The sequence below is a fragment of the Arachis ipaensis genome, chromosome B9, assembly GCF_059453495.1.
Source record: "Arachis ipaensis isolate K30076 ecotype BB chromosome B9, ASM5945349v1, whole genome shotgun sequence".
NCBI classification, from domain to species: Eukaryota; Viridiplantae; Streptophyta; class Magnoliopsida; order Fabales; family Fabaceae; genus Arachis; species Arachis ipaensis.
Genome location: NC_142444.1, coordinates 154983269 through 155009547, shown reverse-complemented (window position 1 = coordinate 155009547; position 26279 = coordinate 154983269). Strand labels below are relative to the sequence as shown.

At 35.5% G+C, this 26279-nt stretch overlaps 5 protein-coding genes across 10 annotated transcripts; all 5 read left to right on the top strand.

Moving 5' to 3' along the window:
• Nucleotides 1–1541: 1541 nt before the first annotated feature.
• ATM1 (myosin 1) lies at nucleotides 1542–10923 on the top strand. 4 transcript variants are annotated; one of them, XM_016318920.3, is made up of 24 exons: nucleotides 1542–1921; nucleotides 2724–3112; nucleotides 3318–3419; nucleotides 3553–3696; nucleotides 3790–3940; nucleotides 4056–4083; nucleotides 4413–4578; nucleotides 4687–4750; nucleotides 4891–4904; nucleotides 4991–5075; nucleotides 5607–5710; nucleotides 5843–5981; nucleotides 6473–6591; nucleotides 6799–6951; nucleotides 7053–7142; nucleotides 7549–7626; nucleotides 7933–8091; nucleotides 8432–8638; nucleotides 8794–8999; nucleotides 9142–9277; nucleotides 9377–9506; nucleotides 9595–9741; nucleotides 9943–10010; nucleotides 10122–10923. In XM_016318920.3, the coding sequence occupies exons 2-24, from the start codon at nucleotides 2729–2731 to the stop codon at nucleotides 10779–10781; spliced, it is 3534 nt and encodes a 1177-aa protein (XP_016174406.1). In that variant the 5' UTR covers nucleotides 1542–1921; nucleotides 2724–2728; the 3' UTR covers nucleotides 10782–10923. The 4 variants fall into 4 exon arrangements, with proteins under 4 accessions (XP_016174406.1, XP_088354622.1, XP_088354620.1 ...); XM_088498496.1 differs by having other exon boundaries at nucleotides 1614–1921; nucleotides 2729–3112; nucleotides 3321–3419; XM_088498494.1 differs by having other exon boundaries at nucleotides 1745–1921; nucleotides 2729–3112.
• A 1909-nt stretch (nucleotides 10924–12832) lies between these two features.
• On the top strand, nucleotides 12833–15434 carry LOC107617137 (FAD synthetase 1, chloroplastic). The gene is made up of 5 exons (XM_016318924.3): nucleotides 12833–13189; nucleotides 13468–13520; nucleotides 13946–14081; nucleotides 14522–14697; nucleotides 14870–15434. The coding sequence occupies exons 1-5, from the start codon at nucleotides 12927–12929 to the stop codon at nucleotides 15379–15381; spliced, it is 1140 nt and encodes a 379-aa protein (XP_016174410.1). The 5' UTR covers nucleotides 12833–12926; the 3' UTR covers nucleotides 15382–15434.
• Nucleotides 15435–16411: 977 nt separating this feature from the next.
• CNX3 (cofactor of nitrate reductase and xanthine dehydrogenase 3) lies at nucleotides 16412–18399 on the top strand. 2 transcript variants are annotated; one of them, XM_088500362.1, is made up of 2 exons: nucleotides 16412–16769; nucleotides 17264–18399. In XM_088500362.1, exons 1-2 carry the CDS (start codon nucleotides 16656–16658, stop codon nucleotides 17855–17857), a joined length of 708 nt encoding a protein of 235 aa, XP_088356488.1. In that variant the 5' UTR covers nucleotides 16412–16655; the 3' UTR covers nucleotides 17858–18399. The 2 variants fall into 2 exon arrangements, with proteins under 2 accessions (XP_088356488.1, XP_088356489.1); XM_088500363.1 differs by having other exon boundaries at nucleotides 16439–16820.
• A 787-nt stretch (nucleotides 18400–19186) lies between these two features.
• On the top strand, nucleotides 19187–21865 carry LOC107617136 (alpha/beta-Hydrolases superfamily protein). 2 transcript variants are annotated; one of them, XM_016318923.3, is made up of 5 exons: nucleotides 19187–19436; nucleotides 19681–20549; nucleotides 20659–20764; nucleotides 21074–21279; nucleotides 21462–21865. In XM_016318923.3, the coding sequence occupies exons 2-5, from the start codon at nucleotides 19783–19785 to the stop codon at nucleotides 21730–21732; spliced, it is 1350 nt and encodes a 449-aa protein (XP_016174409.1). In that variant the 5' UTR covers nucleotides 19187–19436; nucleotides 19681–19782; the 3' UTR covers nucleotides 21733–21865. The 2 variants fall into 2 exon arrangements, with proteins under 2 accessions (XP_016174409.1, XP_088356487.1); XM_088500361.1 differs by lacking the exon at nucleotides 19187–19436 and having other exon boundaries at nucleotides 19556–20549.
• A 3247-nt stretch (nucleotides 21866–25112) lies between these two features.
• On the top strand, nucleotides 25113–25849 carry LOC107633466 (uncharacterized). Its single transcript, XM_088498452.1, has 2 exons — nucleotides 25113–25194; nucleotides 25281–25849. Exons 1-2 carry the CDS (start codon nucleotides 25113–25115, stop codon nucleotides 25847–25849), a joined length of 651 nt encoding a protein of 216 aa, XP_088354578.1.
• Nucleotides 25850–26279: the final 430 nt, after the last annotated feature.

Below are 26279 nucleotides of genomic sequence, written 5' to 3'. Positions count from 1 at the left end.
TTTTTTAAGTGAAGGTGAATGTTTGGACTTGTTCATCAGAAGGGTGAAGTTATTCTAATGTCTTTAAGAGAACGATAGCAATGAACTCGATGCTTAAGTTTAAAAGAATTTTACGCAGCTTTAAGTTGATTAGAAATTAAAGAAATATTTAGATCAAATAAAATATTTATAGAAATAGGATGATAACTTATCCATTACTTCTTAAAGTCCTGTGATTTATAATAGTGGGTAGTTAATTTCTTATTATTAGAAAAATCATTTCACAGTTGTATGGATATCGGTAACAACATGATAAGTTCTTACTTACTATGCAAATCGGATTAAAAACGACTTAAGAAATGGGGATAAGTTAACTCATGTAGATCTATTGAATCTTTTTAGAATATTTTGTAGAATTAGACTAATTTATTTAGACCATAACTTTATCTTTTGGGTTATAGCATGAATAAATAGAAATATAATTTTTTTTCATATCTTTATCTTATTATTTTATATTTTTATTCTAAAATGATATACAAACAGAGATAAAAAATAGATACTAAATTAAATTTCTCTCACATTATCATGAAATATGAATTAGGTTGTTGAAAATCAAAACTACTTTCTATATGCAAATTTTTTAAATACACATTTTCCTAAATGGTATAAAATAAAAGAAAAAGAAGAAATTTTTACATGATTTATCGTACAAGCTATTAGTAGTAATCTTATTACTTAATTGATATATATTTTGGATATATTTGATATTTGATAGCAAAAGCGCAGTTGTATCATGTATGTTGTTTTGGCAGCAAGCAACATAGTGGGTATCCCTACCTTATGGAAAAATGTTAATGATGTGAGACTCAACAACTAACGAATTATTGGTTCAATTTTGACATAGAAGAAACTCTACGACGCCATTTATTGATATTGATTAATTAAATTAAGAAAATGATATTATTTGTTAATTTTCCAACATCCAATTGATTACGTACGCACTGAATGGTGAATGGAACACCGTCAAGTCACAACCATGTTTAAATTCCCAAAATCACCAGCATTAGTTGCCAGAAGTGGCAACATGGTGAGGGGTAGTTTCGTCAACAGAGCAAACACTTGGCTCCAACAAAACGGTGTGGCAGAATTTTCTTTTCAAATTCGGTTGGCAAAGAAAAACGCGGAACGCAAAAAAATTTAAAATTTAAAATTTCAAAAATTTATGTGACCGGACAACAATTGAAATGGTCAGGACCTCAGGCCAGCTTATGGTCCAAAATTAGACACAAAATAAATATACAGAATATGGTCAGAGAATAAAACATACTAAAATCAAAATCTACTTCTTAGTTCTAGTAACATTAACAATGTCTCGTCACAATTAATTTGCTGAAATAAATATTCAATTAATTTTAGAGTGCTACATAATATTTTTTTAAATGTTTTAGATTTATCAGCAGATATAGAAATATTTACGAATAATAAAATAATGTTTTTTATATTATATTGGATTTAAATTCTAAAATATTGTTAAAAACTTAAAATTAGAACTAATCTCCGTCGTTGAGTTATTATTACTTTAAGCATGGAAGATTGAAAAAAAGCAAAAAGAGAAAAAAAGCTGCTTCTTTCATACCACAAATCACACACTTCACAAAGACATAAACTCTTTTGATTTTGGATTTGGATGCTTCCTTCTATTTTCCTTAGCATCCAAACATTCCCTTCTTCATCCTCTGAACGCATTTAGTTCAGATTCTTCTTCGTCTTCTTCTTTACTGAGTTACCGAGTTCTGACTCGTTCAATGCTCAACCAGAAGACTTGTTCAACCTCGGCGACGTTCTGCAAGATCTTAGCTTAATCCTTCTTCGATAACATCACGGAGCGCTTCTTCACTTGCCTTCGGACTTCGATCGTAGCTTCATCTTACTCTTCTCTGAGGTAAGTGGATCTGCTTTGGAAAACTAAAACTCAAGATAATTCGGTGATTATGTGCTTTTGATTCTTCGTTTTGAGCTTCTTCAGCTTGATTAGACTATAATGAGCAGGAACGGATGATTAATGTTTGTAGGGATATGTTGATTTTTTTCAGTTTTTGAATTCTACTCGAGGAATTTCAACTTAGATGATAGCTATGTGTGTTCTAGTTCTCTGTTTGAAATTTTCAATGCTTGTGGAGTTTACTTTCTTAGAGATGGATGTTGAAGTAGAACTAAAGATCTGTTTCTGCGAATGTTGCAGCATTCTCTCTTTTTTTTTTCTTTTTAATTTCATAAGAGGGAAAAAAAAGGAAAAAAAAAAGCGTGAATAGTGAAGGTATTTTTTCAAAGGTGAATGAATTTGACGGAACAGATCGAGAATGTTTAGGTTCCATTACCGCAAAAGATGGTGTATGCTTAAGGGAATAAGGGTCCTTACTCTTAGGTTAGGCTAAGTGGGGTTGTGCCTGTTGTGTGAGGTTCATGAATCGTGTTTTATTGAATTTTACAGCTTGGAATGAGGTTCTACGTGTCATTGAACACTTTAAGCCTGGAGCACTAGACAGTAGAGTCTGTATCTTAAGCTATGGTCCCCTCCATTATATGCTTATCTGATTAAGTCATTCTATGGGGCCTTCTCCTAAAGTTTGAGAGGTCCATTTGTTTAAAAAGTTAACTCCTTTCTTTTTGAAATAATATCTCTCTTTTTGCCAATTGCAATTGCTTATGGTAACCTTTATTGGTTGTGTATGAACTCTTTAAAGGGAAGATGTCTAGAACATCCAGTGTCCCACCTGCCTTCCAATCTATCAAGTCATTGCCTCCCGACTTCAAAGTTGCCAATAATCTGAACGGTGGTCTTTCAAGCAAGAATGGAGATGTTAGATTGAGAAGCGGTGATCCAGTTCGATCAAGTAGTCCTGCAAATGGTGCACTAGTAGTGGAGGTTTCTAAGGAAGTTCACAACTGTGCTAGCAACATGGATGTTTTCGATGAGGATTCGCCTTATAGTGGACAGGTTAGGTTGTTAGAAGAAGACAGGCCATCAAATGGGGATGAAGACTCAGAATCTGTTCCTTTGCCCCTCTCCTCAAATTCTACATCCACTAGAGAAAGCAGGTGGTGTGATACAACTCCTTATGCTTCAAAGAAGGTACTCCTGGATTCAAATTTTAATTTCACTCTGCTTCTAGGCTTTGAAATCAGTTTATGATAACTGTGATGCAATTATTTAGTTGGATAACTGATGTAATTATTGAGTTCAAGAGATTGAGTTTTTCTGTTCTCATTATTAGTAAGACATGGATAGTTCAGAATTTTCTATTTCTTTCCCTTACTTCTGAAGTTCGTTATTTCAGAAGGTTCAGTGTTGGCTTCAACTTTCAAATGGGAATTGGGAGCTAGTGAAGATAATAAGATCTTCTGGAACTGAGTCTGTTGTTTCACTGCCTGATGGGAAAGTAAGATATGATCTAGAATTACGACAGTACACAGTGATGTTTGTTCCATCTAGCTGGACTCAGTGAGACAACTGGGAAATGCTCTTTTTTGGTCTGATTAACTAACTTCAATATTTAACATTGTTAATCATAGGTTTTAAAGGTACACGATGAAAGCTTAGTATCAGCAAACCCTGATATTCTTGATGGAGTGGATGACCTCATGCAACTTAGTTATTTAAACGAACCTTCAGTCTTATACAACTTACAATATAGATACAACCAGAATATGATCTATGTAAGTCTTTATATTGCTGATTTTTTCCCCTCATCAATTTGCTTCCTTATCATAAGTCATAACAGCTTTATGGGCATATCTTGTACAATTCAGACAAAAGCAGGGCCTGTTTTGGTTGCCATAAATCCCTTCAAGAAAGTTCCTCTGTATGGTAATGATTATATTGAAGCCTACAAGCGTAAAAGAATTGAAAGCCCTCATGTGTATGCCATTACTGACACAGCCATCCGAGAAATGATACGGGGTAACCTTTTCTTTTCTTATCTTTTACATGTATGCATGAAGTTTTCGAATTTATGACCACTTACACCTTTTATTTGAGCAAATCCTTACTCTGGCTCTTTTTTTTTCTTCTCCAGATGAAGTAAATCAATCTATAATTATAAGGTCAGTCTTCTTTTTATGAATTCTCCTTTTATGAGGAAGTTATCATTATTGGTTCAATCTAAGTTTAATCTTCTTGTTACTTGTGCAAGTAATGCTTGAATATTGGTTTTAAGTCTTACACAAGATTAAAAGGGTCACACAGTGACTCCATGCTTTTACTGCTCTAGAAAAGTATTAGTTAGGGATAAGCTTCTCATTGCTGAAGTCTTGATACATTGGCCGAAGGAAGATACTTCTACATTCTGCATGAACTTGGATTTCTGAAATATTGTGCCCCTTAACACATTTGAATTAGGACCAATAATAATTCTCATCATCTACATATTCAGTGGCGAGAGTGGAGCAGGGAAGACTGAGACAGCAAAGATAGCAATGCAGTACTTAGCTGCCCTTGGTGGTGGAAGTGGAATAGAGTATGAGATATTGAAGACTAATCCAATACTAGAAGCTTTTGGTAATGGAAAAACATTGAGAAATGACAACTCAAGTCGTTTTGTAAGATTCCTCATTAATCATAGCAGTTCTTTCAGTTGGTCGTTCTTGAGACTTTTGATCTCATATTTGATGCTAAATTATCTCTTAATTCGGTCGAATTTGTCACAGGGGAAGCTCATTGAGATTCACTTCAGTGAAACTGGAAAAATATGTGGTGCTAATATCCAAACATGTAAGTCTACTACTTAATTGTGACTGAAGCTACATTTCTTTACTTCCATTATAAGTTTTTAACAAAAGAGTTGAAAATGTTTGCATCTATGTGCTGACTGTTGATCTGTGGTGCTCTTGGCATGATCATACCATAAACAGTTCTTCTGGAAAAGGTAATCATTCTTCTGAGCTAGTTTTCTGTCTCAATTTCTGTTCATACTACATCAAGACACCTTAATTTTATTTGATATTTGAACAGTCTAGAGTTGTCCAATGCAATGAAGGTGAAAGGTCCTATCATATATTTTATCAGCTATGTGCTGGGGCGCCACCATCTCTAAGGGGTAATTGACTAATTGGGCTTTTCTATCTTAATTTTATTTGATATTTGAACATATTTGCTGCATATGATGTATAGTTGTTCATTCTCTGTTATCTAGGCTTTTTATTTGAGGATAACCATGAAAACTATATGATTTCTTTATTCTGAGTTTCTTGGTCACCATTTATTCTCACAGTAATTATCCATGTTTGGGCAGTATTTTGAGATCCATTTTCACCTATGTCTAGGACTCTAGGCTGATCTAGAATTGATTCTCAAGTGATACCTGTTTTTCCTGATTTTCTTTGATGAATAAAGTTGTTTTGATGTTTGATGCATGCAATTATCTTCTTCCCTTTTTTTCCTATGGAAATTCATTATGTAAGCCCAATGAGCATGTAGTTCTCCTTTAGTGTTTTATTGCTGGGGATATTTTATGTAGTGTTTAATTTTTTATGGTAGTTTAAGCTTTTTGTACTTGTTTGTGTCTTCTAAGTAACCAAATAAGTGCTGTGTTATTATTTATTTTCTGATATTTGATGTTATGACTCAGAGAAGCTAAATCTAAGAAGTGCTGAAGAATACAAATATCTTAGGCAGAGCAATTGTTACTCAATTGTTGGTGTTAATGATGCAGAAGAATTTCGCATAGTCGTGGTATGCATTTCCACTGTTTATGGAGTATATGCTTCCATATAGTTTTTTTTCCTTCTGCTTTGACTGATGGATTGCATTTGAAACTATTGCTTGACATGCAGAGTACTTACTTATGCTGTTACTGATTTCCAGGAAGCACTGGATGTTGTCCATATTAGCAAAGAAGACCAGGAGAGTGTATTTGCAATGCTTGCTGCGGTATTATGGTTAGGAAATGTATCGTTTACAGTGATTGATAATGAAAATCATGTTCAAGCTGTTGAAGATGAGGGTAAGAAATTTCCAGATGTCTACAGATTGAATTTACTAGATAGAATGTTTTCTGTGCGATAGATTTCAGATTATAAAAGCATATCTGTTTGGCTATCTTTTAATATGTGAACACTTTTGGAAGATCCTCTCTTCTGTGAAAGCATTGAAATTAGCAGGAGAAAATTAACCTAAATCTACAAGTTACATTACTGCATTTTTTCACTGTGAATGTCCCTGGATTAAGAAAACTTTCCTGTTAACTTTTGTTTTTTTTTTTTTTTTGGGGGGGGGGGGGGTGTAAAGATGTTTTCTATTAATTTTTATTGGTGCACTTATGATGGAAACTTGGAAGAATATGACAGAAGTTCAACTCGAATAATTTTCATTTTGTATAATTGTAATATGCATACGGGCATAGGTTTCGACCATATCAATATTTCGTTTGCTTTCCTGTGTTATAAATTAATCAATATCTTACTTGAAGATTAATTTGTTTCCTGCTTTTTGAAGGGCTGTTCAGCGTTGCCAAGTTGATTGGCTGTGACATTGAAGATCTCAAGTTTACATTAACAACTCGCAAAATGAAAGTTGGTAATGATAATATTGTCCAAAAGTTGAAACTTTCTCAGGTAATATAAGTACTGTGTTGACATTAACCTTTATTTGTAACTATTGAAAATATCAATTTCATGTGAGGCAACATCTTCTGATTATGAATGTGTTTTGTATTTCTGAATGAGTATATGCCAATTTTTGTCAATCAGCATTAATGTTCCTGCATAAATTGGCAACATTGTATTAAGCTTGTCTTAAATGTAAGATGTTTTATGGTGTAGGCTATTGATGCAAGAGATGCTTTGGCGAAGTCAATATATTCCTGTTTGTTTGATTGGATAGTTGAACAAATAAACAAATCTCTTGCTGTTGGTAAAAGACGCACAGGCAGATCAATAAGTATTCTAGATATCTATGGCTTTGAATCATTCAATGTATGATTATACTTTCCTTTCCTCTCCTCTTCTCTCTCTCTCTATCTGGTAATTATCCTGTTTGAAATGTTCTCCGTTCATGTTGTGTATTTTATATGCAGAGGAACAGTTTTGAGCAGTTCTGCATAAATTATGCTAATGAGAGATTACAGCAACACTTCAATCGTCATTTGTTTAAGTTAGAACAAGAGGTACGCGTCACATAGAAATGACTGCTAAACAAAACCACAATGGATAATGATGTTTTCATATCAATTCTAAATTAAAAAACAAAACCATTCTGGGGTCCTAGTTCATCTTGATTTCTCCCTGATTTTGTTACTTTAGATTTTTGGTCTTCTCTACTGGATTTTGCTTTGGGTCTTTGCCTTAATTTAGTCCAATAATCCTATACTGAATCATCTTTGATTGTCTTATTGGTATTACTTTTGAAGCAGTGGGGACTTATTTCCTACTATTTTTTAAGTTATAATATTGAACCACTTAAAAGTATTTTATTAAACCTTATATATATATATATAAAAGAACAAGGAAAAAAAAAAAACTGTTGCTCACCTCTTGTAGTTGAAATAAAAATTGTTTGCAACCTTGTTTCAGGAATATATACAAGATGGGATTGATTGGGCTAAAGTTGAATTTGAAGATAACCAAGATTGCCTTAATCTTTTTGAAAAGGTACATATCTTCCTTGCCCATTTTTTCTCTGTAATATTCTGTAGTGTTTGATATTCATATTATGGAGGATAAGATTGAACCATGCTAAATCCTAATAAAAGTGAGCAAATCTATTGGACAAAGCAGGGCAAATTGTGTTCCTTAATAATAACGATTAAGAAAGTAATCTGTATTGTTTTGACAGCAATAGTCTGCCTGTCTGTGTGTGTGTGTGTTCTGGATGAAATTTGGTGTTGCTAATATATTTCTATTCTTTGTTGTGGAAATTTGCCATATCTGATTAGAAAACTCCTTGTTTGTGTATAGAAACCATTGGGCTTACTATCCCTGTTGGATGAAGAGTCCACATTCCCAAATGGCACAGATTTAACATTTGCCAACAAGCTTAAGCAACATTTGAATTCTAATTCTTGTTTCAAAGGAGAACGAGACAAGGCCTTTACCGTATGTCATTATGCAGGGGAGGTATTAATCTGTTCATATTCGTTTAATTTTACATTAGTTCTATTTTATATCAAGTGCTTGTGTATTTCCTTAATCCGAATATGTTAATGAGATTTTGAATGGAACTTGCGACTGCATGCAATTTGATATTCTACTGCGATTTTTTATTATGATGCTATTTGATGGATTATACATTTATGCTAGTAGTAATTAATCATAAATTTTTATTGAACCTTTCATATTTAATAAATTTTAAACTCTGACGTATTATACTTTTTCTTATAAGCAGAGAGGTTTGCTTATTGGTTAAAGTTTCACATCCTACCTGACTATTTGATAATGTCACCTGTTTTTTCCTCAGGTAATTTATGATACAACTGGATTCCTGGAGAAGAACAGAGACTTGTTGCACTTGGATTCCATCCAACTTCTCTCCTCAAGTACATGTCATCTTCCTCAGAAATTTGCGACCCAAATGCTTACTCAGACTGAGAAGCCTGCAGTTGGTCCCTTACACAAGTCAGGTGGAGCAGATTCCCAAAAGCTAAGTGTTGCCACAAAATTCAAGGTACAGAACTTAATTATGTTCTCCTAAACAAAACTTATGATGGCATGATGAAATTCAAACTATGCATTAGCACCTTAAATTTTCAGTTTCTATTTTTAGGTTAAGATATTTATCTTGCTTCAATCAAACTTCAAAATCTTTCTGTTGGCATCCAGGGACAACTATTCCAACTGATGCAACGTTTAGAGAGCACTACACCACATTTTATCCGCTGCATTAAACCTAATAACCTCCAATCACCTGGATTATACGAGCAAGGCCTCGTACTGCAGCAGCTGAGATGTTGTGGGGTCCTGGAAGTAGTTCGAATATCTAGATCAGGCTTTCCCACTAGAATGTCCCACCAAAAGTTTGCCAGAAGGTATATAGAGAAAGACATCTTTTAATTAACATCTGCCCCCTTCCCAAATCTCACCCCACACCCCCTTATCCATAGATGATTTTTGCATCAGATATGGTTTTCTTCTAACCCGTATCTTGTTGACTTGGGAATGGTGTATCAGATATGGTTTTCTTCTCCTTGAAAATGTTGCATCTCAAGATCCACTTAGCGTTTCTGTTGCAATTCTTCATCAGTTTAACATTTTGCCAGAAATGTATCAAGTTGGTTACACAAAACTATTTTTCAGAACAGGACAGGTAAAGAGATGTCTACATTCTACATGAGTTTTTAAACTTCATTTAATCCTCATCTTTGAACTGGTTACTAATACTATGCTTCTTTGACCACTATTGCAGGTTGGAGTGCTTGAAGATACTAGAAATCGTACGCTCCATGGAATTTTGCGTGTGCAAAGTTGCTTCAGGGGTTACCAAGCTCGTTTGTACCGCAAAAATCTTTGGAGATCAATCACTACTCTTCAATCATGTATTTCCTTTTTCCCCTTCTAATATTTTCAGCATTTCATATTCCTTGAGGCTTATAACAGATGGAGACATTGTTACTGTTCATGCAGTTATTAGGGGAGAGAAAAGCAGAAAGGAATATGCAGCTTCAGTGCACAGACATAGAGCTGCTGTGGTTATACAAAAGAAGACGAAAACAATATTGGCGAGAAACAGATTGAAGACTACCATTGATGCTGCAGTTGTCATACAATCATGTAAGTACACGTATGTTGCTAGGATGTTGAAAGTGGTGCTTGTAAAATCTCACCACCACCAAAGATTTTCAAAACTCATGAAATCAAATATTTAAGTGTGCAAAGCAGCAATGGACATGAGTTACATAGTTAGCAGACATTTTGTACGAGTTTGCTTATTAAAAAATTCTGTACGAGTTTTAATTTTGCTATATTTTGCAGTTATCCGTGGTTGGTTAGTCAGAAGATGCTCAGGGGATCTAAGTTTACTGAAATCTGGAGGCACAAAGGTATTTTCTCTTCTAATTTTAGGAACATTTCAAAATGATGCTATCATGGAATTTTATTGTGAAATCTTACTTTGTGAATTATGATGCTTACAATGATGAATTACAAAACAGACTAATGAGTCAGATGAGGTTCTGGTGAAGTCATCTTTCCTAGCTGAATTACAACGCCGGGTACTTAAAGCTGAAGCTGCCCTCAGAGAGAAAGAAGAGGAAAATGACATCCTACAACAACGTCTTCAACAGTATGATAACAGATGGTCTGAATATGAATTGAAGATGAAATCCATGGAAGAAGTGTGGCAGAAACAAATGAGATCCCTACAATCTAGCCTATCCATTGCAAAGAAGAGTCTTGCTATGGATGATTCTGAAAGGAATTCAGATGCATCTGTTAATGCAAGTGATGACAGGGATTATAGCTGGGATATGGGAGGTAATCATAGGCGCCAAGAAAGCAATGGAACAAGATCAATGAGTGCTGGTTTAAGTGTTATAAGCCGGTTGGCTGAAGAATTCGAGCAGAGGAGTCAAGTTTTTGGTGATGATGCAAAGTTCTTGGTTGAAGTAAAATCTGGCCAAGTTGAAGCCAGTTTGAACCCAGACAAAGAACTTAGGAGATTAAAGCAGATGTTTGAAGCTTGGAAGAAGGATTATGGAGCAAGACTGAGGGAAACAAAGGTCATTTTGAATAAGCTTGGAAGTGAAGATGGGTCAATTGAGAAAGCCAAGAAGAAATGGTGGGGAAGAAGGAATAGCACAAGGATGAATTGATTTATTTTTCTTCTAAATATATATAATATAATCTGAAAGTGAGGAAAATACAATAGGAAATATAAAATAGGTGTAATTGGGTTGGCTGTTGCTACTTGCTAGCCACCTTTTTTATTTATCAAAAATTTCGGCATACATACAAGCTTGTGAGTTGTGATTTGTGTATATCATTCCCTCCTTTTTGGTATGTCAATTGCATCTATATCAGAATTTCTTTTGTTGTGGCTTAAATATTGATGGTAATGCTAGAAGGTGAGAAGGGGGTTGAATTAAGTTGATTTTAGAAAATAAGTTCTTTTAGCAGTTTTTTTGCAGAAGCAGATTATGTAGGAGATTTTTTTTTTGTTTCTAAAACTAGAACAGAGTAAGGAACAAGAGAATGAGGTAAGCATGTATCCTGCTTCGATTTTTTTGTGCCATGAAACTTACATCTTGTTTTCATTACAATCATGGTGGAATTTTCACTATGATCAAACTGATTATATATACCAATACCAATGAATTATAACCTAATTTATCTAGTATCAAACTCTAAGCTTCTATCTAAGCCTAGCTACAACCAAGTGTTGTCTCAACTTGGCAAAGGAAAACCCACTAATTCAATCAGTCACCAAGTATTATCCCAACTTGGTAAGGAGAACTAATCCTATTTCATCAAATAACAAATACATAGAAATTTTCTTTGCCTTTTTCAATGCATTTCTCTTGTCTCTTTTTCTCTCATGGTTTTTCCAATTTTCTCCTCACCATAATGTGCCTCTTTCTCAATTACAGAAAGATGAAGATTAGATAGCCATAACACTGAAATTTCAAATGAAGCACAAAATTGAAAGAAAATGTTTCAGCTCAAGAGTATGAGATGATGCTCAAGTGTCACTTTATTTTCCTTGTCTTCAAAGGTTGATGTGAGGCCAGCTTTATTTGGTGAGCTCTCCCTTCAATTTGCTTCATTGCCTCTTCATTTCCTTGCTCATTCTTTCCGTTGTTGCTGTCTTTCTTGGCATGCAATGCCTTTTCATTTTACTCCACTACCTACCTCTGCTGTTCTTGCATGTTTTTGCTTTACCAACTTTTGAATTTTGATCCTCTTCTGTCCTTGTTGTCTCTCATTCTCTATAATGATGCCAAATGTCTCACTTCTTTTCTTTCTCTTAGCAAATGCAGAACTTTCTTTCTTTATGTGTTTAGTTCTAATTTGTCTTTATAAGCATTAGACAAGCCTTAATTTTGTGTATTGGAAGTTTGCTGAAACAACATGAATTGGGCTGCGAGATGAAGTATTCGGCCTGCACCACTCACAAATCCATTAGCACTAATTTAAGCTTTTTAACTCAATAAATATTTGTCATCATATACAGCTCATTCGTCTGCTTAAGCAAGTGTTGAGGGTTCAAATTCTGTCTTATGCATGTAGCAATCCATTGGTCAACGGCAAACCTTTAAATAAAGCTCAAATATACAACAGATTAGTTCTTGATCTGTCGAATTGGGGGATACCATAAGCAACAATAAATAAAATTACTCTTGTTAGTTGTTGATAAACTAGAACTAATTTATTTCTAGCTAAGTTGGTCTAATATGAATGAAGTGTTCCAAAATTATCTTTTTAATGAAAAGAGGACTCTAATCATTTGAATAAATTTTTATTATTTTTATATGCCTAAATTAAAATATAAAATAAAACATAATTTGAATTGAAAATTAAGTTCATTTTTAAACACTCTTAGTCAAGTATAGAATTTATAATTTAAAATTTAAGATTTATGATTCAAAATTTAAAAAATATTGTATTTTTTATTTTTTTAAATGCATTAATATTTGTTCAATTATCATATGTATTTAAAATTGAGATTAATTAATTTATTTAATATCATATATTAAAAATTTTAAGAGTTAAATTAAGATTTTTGCTATTAATTCAATGTGTAGGTACCATCCGTACCAGATATTTAAGATTATACCCTCTTTAACCAATGTGTTTACCATATAAATGTTTCTCTTTTTTTCTGTAATTTCAATGAAAATGAAGAATGAAGAATCGGGCCGGTTTGTCACATGACCCAACTACCCGATTAACCCTTAACTAATTTATAGCCAAAGCAAGAAGGTGGAGAACCGCCATCAGAAAGAAAAATTGATGGTGCAATGTTGGGTTGTCGTGGCAGTCGCATTTCCCATCATTTTCGAGAGTGCGACCTTCATTTCCACCTTCCAACTACCTTCAGATTCGGTTACTCTGGACTTCAACCCCAAAGCTTTCAACTTTCCTTTCCATGTCCTCTGAAACCTTGTTGGGGAGGTCTCACCACCATTGTTGGCAACCATAACAGAGTGCAATCGAGGTCTTGCTGCTCTGCAACCCCACCCAAGCCTCGTGGCGAAATTCCCCTCCTTTTCAACTCTCTCAGGTTCTACTCTTTATTTCACTAAATGGGTTCTTTCCTTTTTCAAAAAAAAAAAGTTTAAAAAAAAAAATTGCTCATGGTTGGATAGTCCTGAAAAATTGGTTTTGGTTTGATGTTAACATGCTGCTCATATAAAGCTAGCTAGTTCGAGGATTTGGATATCTAATTTGTCTTGTTTGTTCTGTTTGATTTATAGCAAAATTTTAAGTTTTTAAGTGCATTATTTGTAATTGTGCTTTGGTCAATAATCAATTTATATGATACCCCTTCTTTCTCTGAAGCCAACAAGAAGACGAACGAGAAATTATCTCTGATGGAGTATCTTCAGTGGCAGGTTATTAGTCTCTTTCATTTCACCTTATGCTACTTTTAAACACCCCCCCCCCCCCCCCTTCCTCTTTTCTTTTCTTTTTTTCTTTTTTTCAATTGCATCCCAGTTATATTGCAGGTAATTTGTTTTCTCTGATATTTGTTCCATTTTGGGTTTGAGCGAAGTAACTTGCTTTTTCAGGAGACAAAGTGATTGATGATATGTCTGAGCTGGCTCTGTCATTAACCTTGTAATCATTATTAGCATTAGACTCCTGTTTCTTTAAATTTGATTGATTTGTTGATTTGGTGTATCTTTTTAATTCTTTAGGCTATTTGCATCTTAATAGTGATGATGAACATGGTAAAAAAATAGAGCTTTAGCCTGAGAAGTGGAACAAATGTTCTATACTACTGTAGTATTGTTGACTCGATATTAGTCATTGCCAGGTGGAATTGTAGCATTGGGAAAGTTTGATGCTCTGCACATTGGTCATCGAGAACTCGCAATTCAAGCATCAAGGGCCGGTCCTCCATTTCTTTTATCATTTGTTGGAATGGCTAAAGTACTTGGATGGGAACCTAGGTATGGTTTAGTATTTGTTTGTATAGAGCCAGCCATGCATTCATCAGATAATCTTACACTTTTGGTTAATTGCTTCAACCGAAAATCGATTTCTGCCAAGATTTTGCTAATAGGTGAACTCTTCATTATAGATTGAAACAATTCAAGCATACAATGTTGTTTAGCATAGGATCATAGTCAGATATAATTGAAGTGAGTATTAGGTTGAGTTTATGCATTCTTCATATTTTTTACCCTTCCGCTGCAGCCCATGGAAATCAGTTAGCCATTATGCCCGAGTGGCATTGGCAGTTCAACTTTTGCCCTTGGATAGTGTAATCAATGTTGTATATTGAATTTGCATATCAGATTCCAAACTACTGGAAATCGTAGCAGCATTTCTTGTTTAGTTATTAAGTCAGTGACAATAACATACATTTTGTTAATTGTTTCAAATACAGGCCTCCCATAGTTGCTACTTGTGATCGCAAGAGAGTTCTTTCATCATGGGTTTCTTATTGTTGCAACATGGTCCCTGAAGAGTTCCATGTTGAATTTTCAAGCGTTCGGCATCTCAGTCCGCAACAATTTGTTGAGAAGTTATCGAAAGAGCTTAGGGTACGCGGAGTTGTTGCTGGTAAACAAATAGCTCTATAATTTACTGGCATTTGCACAAGTTATATTACAATACCTTACTCAAATACTGTTATTTGCTATTGGAACCTTTTCGTGAAACATAATCTACTATGTTGAACCAATATTTTATCTCACATAAACTGACAGAGGTTCTGCACCGGAACTTTCTGCAGGAGAGAACTACCGATTTGGATATAAAGCAGCCGGAGATGCATTGGAGTTAATAAAGTTGTGTGAGGAGTATGGCATGGAAGCTTACATAATTAAATCTGTTATGGACAAGAATTCTGCAAATGTAATTTCTAGTAGTAATCCTAAAGAGAGGGGACAGGTTTCGTCTACCCGAGTTCGTGAAGCCCTTGCCGTAGGAGACATGGCCTATGTCTCGGAGCTTTTAGGTAGACAGCATCGTCTCATATTGAAGGCCACCGAAGAAGAAAGGTTCGCTGTCGAGCAGCATAAGGTGTCTGCTCCTAAATCCTGCTTGTTGAATCTAGCACCAAAGGAAGGTTTATATGAGAAGTGTTCACTTTTACTTGGTCAAGAAAATGTTGTGCAGTGTAGGGTAGTTATTGACAAGAAGTTTGTCCATGTAGAAACAGATTATGATGGAGGTCTGAGTGATATTTTTGGTGCTCCAAATTCGCAGTTCTTGCCTATTGAATTTGGTGATTCCAGGACTTGACATGATTCAGTTTAATTCATATAATAATGATTAATTATATCCATTCAAATCAACAGTATACTGAATCATTATGGGTGATGAACATACCCGAAAATGGTTGGGAAAGTGGGATATGCTTTTATTTTTGAGTATAGATTCTACCCTCTTGTTAATGCTGCCAAACCAAGTGCTTATATTCCTTGAATATTCTCCCTCTCTGACTGTAACCTCTAAATAAATTCATCCATGAATAAGTGAATTGGATCTTCTAAATAGATTTTTAGGTTTTGAGGGATATCACAAATAATCTTAAGTAATTTTTAATCATACACTTTAATTTTTAACAAAATTTAGTTACTAAATCAATCTTCAGAGTTTTATATTCTTAGGTAAACTAGAATTAATCTAAGAATTTTAAAATTTTTTATAAATGTTACATTTTTATCAAATAATAATGTCTTTATTAGAGACCAATTAAGACTGATTTATTATTATTTTAAAACAATTTAATATTTTTTAAAGGCTTATTTGAAATATTATTCTTAGATTTTTCTTTGTATATTTTTATTAAAGAAGTTTATAACGTTTTACTTAATTATCTTACATGTAAACTCATGATTGTTCTTTTTTAATATATATATTTAGGGCTCTATTCATCCCCTCACAACATGCAATGATTTTTCATAGTATTTCCCAACTCATAAAGCCAAGGATTAATCTGTCCTCCTTGCTAATAGATTGCTGTATGTACAAGACGAAATTCAAACCTCTAATACTTACTTAAGCGACTAGTGAGATAACTACTAGACTAATTCAACTTGGTTTTTTCATAGTACTTTTTTTTAGTTTGAACCAGGGTATCCATCAGGCCGGTAGCCCAATAACTAATCCGTCGAGTACTGCAGAGGCAAAATAGGTGACCCTCCCAAGCAAGCAAGCTCTATTCCCATCTTTCTGTGAGTATCGAACCCGGAAGAGATGGTTAAGGGACACAGACCCTCGTCCATCTGTGCCAACTTTAATTGCCAATGAGTGTAAACCACTCCAAAACAAGCCCAAAAGCAAAAAAAAAAAAAACGTTCTGAGGAGCCTTTTGCAGCAAAGGAGAGCAACCATCTTCTCTTGTCTGCTCTCTGCTGTCACCGAATTCTTTCTTCTTCTTTTCTTGTCTGCTGTCAAAATTGATGCAGTTCCGATTTCCAATCTAGCAAGGTTTTTCATTCCTCAATCCCTTCCAACTTTCAAGTACACATTCTTCATTTTGCTTTGGTTGCAGCTCTGATCCCTAAAATCAAATGTTGCTTCGTCGAATAATAACGTGTCCTCACTCCAAAAGGATGCTGTGCTCTTCCTCTTTTCCTTCTATTAGCAACTGCGACTTCACAAGTGCCATTCATGAACTCAACAAGGTCTTCTTCCTTTTCTTCTATTAAATACTAAACTTTAACCTAATTTTACAGGTAAACTTTGTTTTCCTCTTCAATTATCTATAATTATTCTTTTTTACTGACTTCTAAATTGTTAAAGATACTTTACCTGAAATTCGTTATCTATAATTTCTATTTTTGTGTTCATTATCTTCCATAAAAATGTTGGTAGAGTTAGAATTAGAATACTATTAGTACACCTATCCACATGAATTTGATTAACGTGACAAAGAAACGACCGAGGATTTACATTTCGGACAGATTAGTCTCTAAATAACAAAAGGACCAATATAGTTTTTCAGATAACAAACACGTAGAAGGTAGTTCAAATTAAGACGGATTAAGTTGAAGGGAGTGTGTCTACATCTGGCATCCTGAAAGTCTTTATTGTTATTTTTTTTAGGGATTAATCTGTCCAAAGTATAAATTCTCAGGATTTATTTGTTACTTTACTCATTTGATTATTACTGTTTCAGGAAATGGAATCTGTATTCGGTGAGCCTCCTGGTGGGGGATTGGCTAGCTCTGCAAGCAATGTTCATGTCAACAATGAATCAAAGATGATGATGTCTCAAAAGATAGATGAAAATTCTTTTGAATTGACTCACACTGGCCATTCAGGGGAAGCTCAAATGGTGGATGTGTCTCCCAAAGAAAGTACTAAGCGAACCGCCATTGCCGGTTGCAAGGTACTTCTTGGAAAGAAGGTGTTCAACTTGGTCTCAGCTAATCAAATGGCAAAAGGGGATGTGCTTACTGTTGCGAAAATCGCCGGCATAAGTGCTGCAAAGCAAACCAGCAGTCTGATTCCCTTGTGCCATAACATAAACCTTACACATGTGCAGGTGGATTTGAAGCTGAATCACGACGACTTTAGTGTGATGATAGAAGGGGAAGCTGCAACAACAGGAAGAACTGGGGTTGAGATGGAGGCTATGACAGCAGTTTCTGTTGCTGGGTTAACAGTGTATGATATGTGCAAGGCTGCTTCAAAAGATATAGTCATTACAGATATAAGGCTCAAGCATAAATCTGGTGGAAAGAGTGGAGATTGGTCTTGGAATCAATAGATTTGTTTTGAGCATTCCAATGGATTTCCACCACAGAAAGAGAAAGAATCATATTTCTCAGGTAGTTTAGATCCTCACCATCTTAATTCCACCTTTGATGAATCACATTTTTGTAGCTGGCTTTTCTTTCCTTTCATATTTTGGTTACCCACAGAATCAGGCCAAGTACTACTAATCTGTGGCGAATTGGAGTTTTAGGGTCTGCTACTGGTCAATGGGTTGTTGCATACATAAAACGGAATCCGGACCCCCGACACTTGCTTAAGCGGACTAGTGAGCTAACCATTAAGCCAACCCAACTTGATCTTTTTTTTCTTATTATATAGAATTAGAATGCCAATTTTGAGTAAGGTTTGATCGATTTTGATTACCTCCAATTCTATTTTGCTTTTATTTTTGATTTATTTATTAAATATGTATAATAGTAATAATCTTGTGATTAATCATGATTCAGTGACTAAGATGATGTTATATTGTTATGTCACGTAATCAATAGATAATCAATATATGACTCTGCTGACGTTGGATTGCTTAGGTTGAAATTTGACTTTTCTCTGTTTACAAAGTCAGACATTGACTAACAAAAGTGGATGGAAAAAGGCAATCACTATACGTTGATGTGCTGTGAAATTTTATTTTTGTCGTTTAAATCATGTTAAAAAGGCTTTTACTTTTTCAAAACTTTAAAAATTTAATATAATAAAATTAAACTAAATTTTAAAGAAAATTTCGGATTCTATGTAACTATAATTACTTATTATTCAAAGGATACAACTATAACTCCACAAGTCAGATGGGTTATTTTGTTTTATAAATATTGATATGTGATATCAATAATTTTGTGATATATCATCCAATTTTTTGGTGACTATATATCATCCAATTGATATCACCAAAAAATTATAAAAAAATAAGAGTGAAATTATCATTTATCTAATTCATATTTTTTAGCCACTAATTTTAAACTATGATCACTTGATAATTAAATTTACACGCACATAATCTTTATAGTTTAGAAACCATTTTGATATCAAGTTTAATCCTAAGGCTAATATATAAACATGTGAAGGGGTAAAAGCGTCTTTCAAAATCAAAACTAAAGTATGGGTCGCATGAAAAGAGTCATATCATTATCAATTATCATTCCCATACCTTCCCCCATCTTAATTAATCTTATCATATTCAACTCCCATATTCGTCACTTTGGACGGTTGGAGTATGGCACCACGTGGCTCAATCCGGTTGGTCCATTCTCTTTCACCAGAGCCCCAACATTATAGGAAAAATAACTACCTTTTTTAAGAGAAACCTTCAACTATTTTATTATTTATTACTTTTTTTCTTTTCATTCAGGTTGCGTTGCGTTGCTTTTACAAAGAGAGAAGAGACAGCGAAGGGGTTTAAACTCGGTGACCCCATTCCATAAATCAGCATTTATCTTTGTGGGTCGGTGCGGTGTTTTGTTTCTGTTCACACTCAGATTCTTCTCTTCCAATCGGGCTGTCGAATCAACATTGACAGCCCGGTTCCTTGGAGACGCATATTCAAAGTTTCAAACCCCACAAATTCCAAATTTCAGGTTCGTATGCTTCCGTTCTTCTTCTTCTTTGGAATAATCTCTTCCACCAACCGAATATACCTTAACGCTTTTATTCCATTATTTTACTCTGCGTTCCTTTTACGTGTCATATTACGCGATTCACGTTTCAAATTTTATACAACCCCACCTACCCTTTTTCGCTATCCCAATTTTTTTTTTCCTTCTGGGTTGTCTTCGCTTCACGTAAAGCATTGTTTTTTGCCATCAAAATTGAATTTTGCAGGAGTTCGGATTTTGGGGTTTGGTTGAGCTATTGACAAGGGCGACAAGGTGTTAATGGTATTGGCTTGAAGGAGTTTCTTTTGGCATTAAATTTGTGCGATCAATGAGTAACTTTTCAGGAGCCATTCAGCGACCCCTTGTTGCTGCTGCTGCGGTTGCTGTGGCTTCTTTCTCTGCCGAGTTTTCTGATAAATTCCCATCCAGTGGAACAACAACATCATCATCAACAACAACAACAACAAGTGATTATTGCTCTACCTCCAATTTGGCACATTCCACGGCATGCAATTTAATACAACAACTTAATACAGCATGGGTTTCTCATATCTCCGTTTCAAAACTTGCGGACCTTTCTTTTGTGACACGGATTCCAGCACCTTTGCCTAATGTCAAACTCCGGGTGCCAAGTTTGGGCCACAATTGTGCTTCCAATTTGTACCATTCTTCTGTTGCTTCATCGCCGCTTCTTTGGAATGTGTATCAATCTGCTGAATTCTCTAGATTGCCTAGGCCTTGTGTGCATTCTCGTGGTGTGTCCACTTCAGCTTCTGAGGGCATGTATGAATGGCATTTGCCCCAACCAAGTGCTGTATTGGACGGTTCGTCTGTGAAGTCAAAGACTGTTGTGGTCTTGTTGGGATGGTTGGGAGCAAAGCAGAGGCATCTTTCGAAGTATGCAGAATGGTATACTTCGAAGGGGTATCATGTAATTACATTCACGTTTCCCATGGATGAGGTCCTTAGTTATAAGCCAGGAGGAAAAGCTGAACAGAATGTTCAATTGCTTGTAGACCACTTGGCTGATTGGTTAGAAGGGGAAAATGAAAAGAATATGGTCTTTCATACTTTCAGCAACACTGGATGGTTAACGTAAGTTGTGAAATTTGTTAAGTATACAAGCATAAAATCTGGATTATTCTTCTCTGGTTAGAAGCATTTGTTCCTTGCTTGATTGGTTTGGTATTATACATTGTTGCAGATATGGGGTTATTCTGGAGCAATGTCAAAAGCAGGGCCTGTCTATAATGGATAGGATTAAGGGCTGCATTGTAGATTCTGCACCTGTTGCATATCCTGATCCTGAGGTATTGCACTTGTTAGACTCAGCGAATTGTTGTGGATATGTATAACTAACATGCTTGTTTTCTGAATTCTTTGCTTTTCAATATTATTATTGTGAGTTATATTTGCATTGTTGGATTAACTCTGGCAATCAATCATTTTGTTTGATCTCTCTGACATCTTAGGACTTGCCATTAGCACTTGCACATTTGTTTGATCTCTTTGATTTATTAATTTTCTTGTCTTTAGTTGGCATTGGAAAATTAGAAATCAACCAATATGCTGAAGGTTTTATTCTATATGTGATTTTAATTATCCAGTTACTTTGTCAGGTATGGGCTTCAGGTTTCTCTGCAGCGTTTCTCAAGAAAAGAAGTGTGGCCACAAAGGGATATGTAACCTCTAATGAATCCGGCATTAAGGTATCAATTGGCCGCGAGGAAGCTTCAGGACCCAAACCTGCACTAACTGAAGCAGCTTTGCTATTAATACTAAAGAAATTTTTTGAGATCACTCTGAATCTCCCTACAGTGAATAGGTAAGGTCTTTTAATTCATTCCTTGCTTGTAAGATAAAGCTGATAAGAAAATGTCATGATAAAATTTCCTATGTAAAAGTTATTGTATCTTCTAAAGTGTAACCAGCCAAGAGCACTATTTTCCTAAATGAATATCTATCTTTTGAGTTTCTAACCATAATGATAATCTTATTGTAATGCAGGAGGCTCTCTGATGTTTTGAATGTGTTATCATCAAAGCAACCAAGCTGTCCTCAGTTATACATCTATAGCACTGCAGACAGAGTTATACCTGCAGACTCCGTGGAGTCGTTCGTCGAGGCGCAGCGCAAATCAGGGCATGATGTGAGGGCATGCAATTTTGTGTCCTCACCCCATGTTGATCACTTTAGAAATCACCCCAAATTGTACACCTCTCAGGTCAATCAATTTCTTGATGAGTGTGTGGTTAACAAATGTAAATCTTCTCACTAACTCTTTATAGCTCACTAGTCATACAGCTCACCTCTGATTCATTTTGAGAGCAACCCTTCCATTTAAAGATTGTGGTTGCCATTGTATCAAAGTCAACCCTTCATGGGGAATTATATAATTGTTCATTCTTTTCCCTGTTGAAAATTTTATAATTTTGTTTATTTTTTTGGTTATAAGATGTCATACTTCCTTGATTGATTATCCCTCTGATCAAACTTCAGCAGATGTTAGATTTTTTTTCTTTGGTATTGGATGTTAGTTATCTAATAAAACCTAATGGTTATCGTCATAATTGGCATGTGAGAAATTGAATTGGACTAGTGGAATGTGAAGTCTGATTCAAGGTTTATTTTGAATTTGACAACTCATGTTTGGCAGCATGAACTTGGTCAACTAATGGAAAAGATCATGAATATGAAACCAAGTTGTAGGGTCATTCTTCTGTTGGTCCAAACAAAAGGGTTAATAAGGGCCACATAACATACCGTTGGCTACCACATAAGAATAATAATTAGCGTTTTTCATGTGAGAATATAAACTATAGCCTTATCCTTCAAACAATTTGCCTAACTCCCTTTATTAGGAGCCAATAAAGAGCCAACAAGAAAGTAGCACCACCTAATAAGAATGAATTAAGGGAAAAATGTTCCACTTGCTTTTAATATACTATATTATGACGAATTAATTGTATAAATTTAACAGAAACTATTTGGTCCTGATTAAGAACATTTATAGATATGCTAATGTCTATTTCTAACTAGAGAAATTTTAAATTTTGAGAAACTGCTTTATTGTGTCTAAAAATAAGTCTAAATAATTTGGTGTCTATTAGATGTCTTATTTTTATGAATGTTGAATTTTATTAAATGAAAATAAAAAGATGCATTAAAAAAAATATTGATAAATTTTAATAAAATAAAATATACCAATACATATATAAATAAATTTTTATTTTTCTATATATTTTAAACAAATAAATAAATACAGAACTTTTAAATATAAAAAACAATCATTTAATATAAAAAACAATCTATATATTTATTTATATAATTTTTTAAAGCATCTTGAATGGGTTGAACAATTAACTGGCTGATTTTTTTGGATATGATTTGGTGGTGTGAGTTATGCTGGGATATGATCATTAGGGGTGATTTACACTGTTATGACGGCGTTGCTTTTTGGAATATTGGGGGAAGAAATCGGACCCACCGATTTCAAGCAGAGAAAAGAAGTAACACAAATCGGACCCACCGATTTGTGTGAGGGAGACGTTGAGGTTGCATGAAATCGGTGCCACCGATTTCTGGGTGGCCAATGTTTTCAACCGAAGAGGGACCGATTACTGGTGGTGAAAAATTTTATTTTAATCCGGGGTGCACCAATCGGACCCACCGATTTGGGAGTGCGCGGTCGGTCCGTCCGATTTGCCCGTTAGTGCATACATAAACTGGAAAGAGCTCACAGAAGCCCCATTTCTTCATCGCCGCTCTCAGCTAATGTTCTTCCTCTTCTCTTCTCTTCTCTGATTCTTCTCCTTCATTTTTGTAAAATAAATTTCTGTGAGGTTGAGAATAGTCAAGTACGTGTAGTGTTATGGATGATAGAGTTGTATTGAAGATTTATTATTACGGGTAGATCTTATTGCAAATATATGAGGGAGTTCAATTTGTGTGTGAAAATCCATTAGATGTCGTTATTCCGTTCACATTGTCGTTTGAAGAATTGAAAGGTGTGATTTGTGAGAAGCTAGATTCTCAAAGATGTAGGAGAGTATCGTGTATTTTGTACAAGTATCCTTTATCTGTGTTTGGTGGGTTTGTTCAATTTCAGACCAAGTACGTGACAGACGAAGCGAGTATGCATGAAATGTTTTCAATGTACATGGAAAATCGTCACCGAATGTCGTGCATCGAGTTATATATTGAGTTTGAGCAATCTGAAGTAGACCGTGACATTGAATTGGAAGATTATAATAGTGAAAGCGAACATGAATTTGAAAGTAACTATGAGATCGTTGGTCCAAGTGAAGACGAAGATGAAGCTGGCGGCGCCATGAACGCAGATGTGGCGGAAGTTGCAAATGCACTAGCAAACCCACATCCTTTTCAGGAGCCTTCTTTCATGCAGATGTTGGATTTGGAGGCTATGCACCCACCGGAGTTTCCGCAATATATGAATGCAGGTGCGTAAACCTAGGTTGCTATGTGAAACTCTGAAGTAGCAGATCAATAAGTCGGATGAGTAATATATGTGATATGTGACTAGGCATTTGTGACCATAATGTTTGATTTTTTTATTAATTAATAGTTTTTTGTTATGAATTATATTTAGTTGTTCTTTACGTAGATGGAATAGCGAAAAATAAGACTATAATGATCTTACATGGTAAAGTGTGTTTATTAATTGAGTTGTAATAAAAGACTTATTATTGAGTACATAATAAAGCATTTATTACTTTTGATGTATGCAGCGCCTCCTGTTGTGGCGAATGGTGAGTTCACAGTGGGAATGTAATTCAGTTCAAGGGAGGCAGTAATCAAGGCAATGAAAGATCATACCATCCGAAGAGGTGTGGACTATCGGGTATATGAGTCGGAACCGACAACATTCTATGCCAAATATACAGAATATGGGAATGGTTGTGACTGGTTGATTAGGGTTACCAAAATGCAGAAGAAGTACTGTTGGGAGATAAGGAGGTACAATGGAAGTCACACTTGTACCAGGTCTACTATTTCTCAAGACCATTCGAAGCTGGATTCCAAGACAGTTGCAGAAGCAATTAAGCCGTTGGTAGAGGTTGACCCGTCTATAAAGGTGAAATCAATAATTGCTGAAGTCCAGTCAAAGTTTAACTACACCATCAGTTATCACAAGTCTTAGTTAGCAAAGCAGCAGGCGGTCGAATCAATTTTCGGAGGTTGGGAAGCATCGTATGAAGCTTTGCCCATATGGTTTGAGGCCATGTGCCACAAAGAGCCATCAGCAGTAGTTCACTTTGAAACAATGCCTGCTTACCAGGGGATGATTTGGTTCCTGATATACGTGTCCCACATAGAGTATTCTGGAGTTATTACCCTTGTATAAGGGCCTTCAGACACTGCAAGTCAGTGGTGCAGGTGGACGGGACTCATTTGTATGGAAAATACAAGGGTTGTTTATTGGTTGTAGTCTCACAAGATGGTAATAACAACATCGTGCCTATTGCATTTGCCATAGTGGAGGGAGAGACTTCTGATGCATGGTACTTTTTTCTGAGTAACTTGCGTCAACATGTGGTGACATGTGATGGTGTGGGACTTATCTCTGATCGACACGATTCAATTAGGTCAGCTATTGAACGAAGTAATGGGGCTTGGTCTCCTCCTAGAGCTTTCCATATGTTTTGTATCCGGCATATTGAGTCCAACTTCTTGAGGAAGTTCAAGGCACCTTACTTGCAGAAGCTTATCGTCAACATTGGTAAGTTTGAATAGAATGAACTTTGAATTTATTGTAAGTACGATCGAATAGAATGGTGTTCATAGTTGACTGAATGTTTTTCATAGAATACTTGAGGACGATCAGGGAGTACCAGATGCGCTATGAACGATTAAAGGAACGGGGTGAGGCTTACACCACCTGGCTTGATCGGATCCCTCGTGAGCAGTATGCTTTGGCATTTGATGGTGGATACCGATGGGGTCATATGATCACCAATCTTGTGGAGTGCATCAACTCCGTCTTAAAGGGTGCACGCAATCTCCCGGTCACTGCACTTGTTAAGGCTACATTTTACAGACTGAATGAGTTGTTCACTAGGAAAAGAGTCGAGGCCGAAGCCCGAATCAATGCTGGACTTGTGTTCTCTGAGATGGTGACCACCAAGCTACATGCAAATCAACGAGCATCGGGTAACATACAGGTTAGCTGTTTTGATAGAGAAAATGAAGTCTTTGAAGTACGCGAGATGCCTAGTGGGGTTGAGTATGCAGTTGACCTACGCCACCATCGGTGCGACTGTGGTGAATTCCAGGTTGACCGAATTCCTTGTCGACATGTGTTTGCTTGTTGTGCAAATCAGCGGTTGGATTGGCAAGTGTACGTTAATGATGTATACAAGATGGACCAAGTTTGAAGAGTATACAGGGCTAGGTTTAGACCACTGGGAAATCCGGCAACGTGGCTTACTTATCATGGACCTCGATTCGTTGGAAACATGTTCCTCATACGGGTAGCCAAAGGTCGGCCGAAGATGACCTGCTTCTTGAATGAGATGGACACTCGTATGTTGCGTCGCCCTAGGCAATGCAAGCAATGCGGTGCCGAGGGCCATTCTCGCAGTAGATGTCGTTAAAGTGGTTGACCGAGTGCAGGTCCAGCCGAAGAGTAGTAGTTACCTTTTTTTACATTTCGTTTGACTTTACATTTATGTACGACATTGACATTTGAATTTACCAACTCGTGCTTGTATTCATTTCAAACCTGATTCACATACTCGATAGAAAAATAGTCATAACAACGTAATTAACGTATTCGGTAATTAAATAGTAATAACAACCTAGTTA

Excerpts from the sequence above, each read along its gene's own strand:
- ATM1 (XM_016318920.3), top strand. The coding sequence starts at position 2,729 with ATGTCTAGAACATCCAGTGTCCCACCTGCCTTCCAATCTATCAAGTCA. Across the intron at positions 5,076-5,606 it reads GGCGCCACCATCTCTAAGGG|AGAAGCTAAATCTAAGAAGT; the intron begins GTAATTGACTAA and ends GTTATGACTCAG. Across the intron at positions 9,000-9,141 it reads CACCAAAAGTTTGCCAGAAG|ATATGGTTTTCTTCTCCTTG; the intron begins GTATATAGAGAA and ends ATGGTGTATCAG.
- LOC107617137 (XM_016318924.3), top strand. The coding sequence starts at position 12,927 with ATGTTGGGTTGTCGTGGCAGTCGCATTTCCCATCATTTTCGAGAGTGC. Across the intron at positions 13,190-13,467 it reads CTCCTTTTCAACTCTCTCAG|CCAACAAGAAGACGAACGAG; the intron begins GTTCTACTCTTT and ends CTTTCTCTGAAG. Across the intron at positions 14,082-14,521 it reads GTACTTGGATGGGAACCTAG|GCCTCCCATAGTTGCTACTT; the intron begins GTATGGTTTAGT and ends TTTCAAATACAG.
- CNX3 (XM_088500362.1), top strand. The coding sequence starts at position 16,656 with ATGTTGCTTCGTCGAATAATAACGTGTCCTCACTCCAAAAGGATGCTG. Across the intron at positions 16,770-17,263 it reads CCATTCATGAACTCAACAAG|GAAATGGAATCTGTATTCGG; the intron begins GTCTTCTTCCTT and ends TTACTGTTTCAG.
- LOC107617136 (XM_016318923.3), top strand. The coding sequence starts at position 19,783 with ATGAGTAACTTTTCAGGAGCCATTCAGCGACCCCTTGTTGCTGCTGCT. Across the intron at positions 20,550-20,658 it reads AGCAACACTGGATGGTTAAC|ATATGGGGTTATTCTGGAGC; the intron begins GTAAGTTGTGAA and ends ACATTGTTGCAG. Across the intron at positions 21,280-21,461 it reads AATCTCCCTACAGTGAATAG|GAGGCTCTCTGATGTTTTGA; the intron begins GTAAGGTCTTTT and ends ATTGTAATGCAG.
- LOC107633466 (XM_088498452.1), top strand. The coding sequence starts at position 25,113 with ATGTTTTGTATCCGGCATATTGAGTCCAACTTCTTGAGGAAGTTCAAG. Across the intron at positions 25,195-25,280 it reads GAAGCTTATCGTCAACATTG|AATACTTGAGGACGATCAGG; the intron begins GTAAGTTTGAAT and ends TGTTTTTCATAG.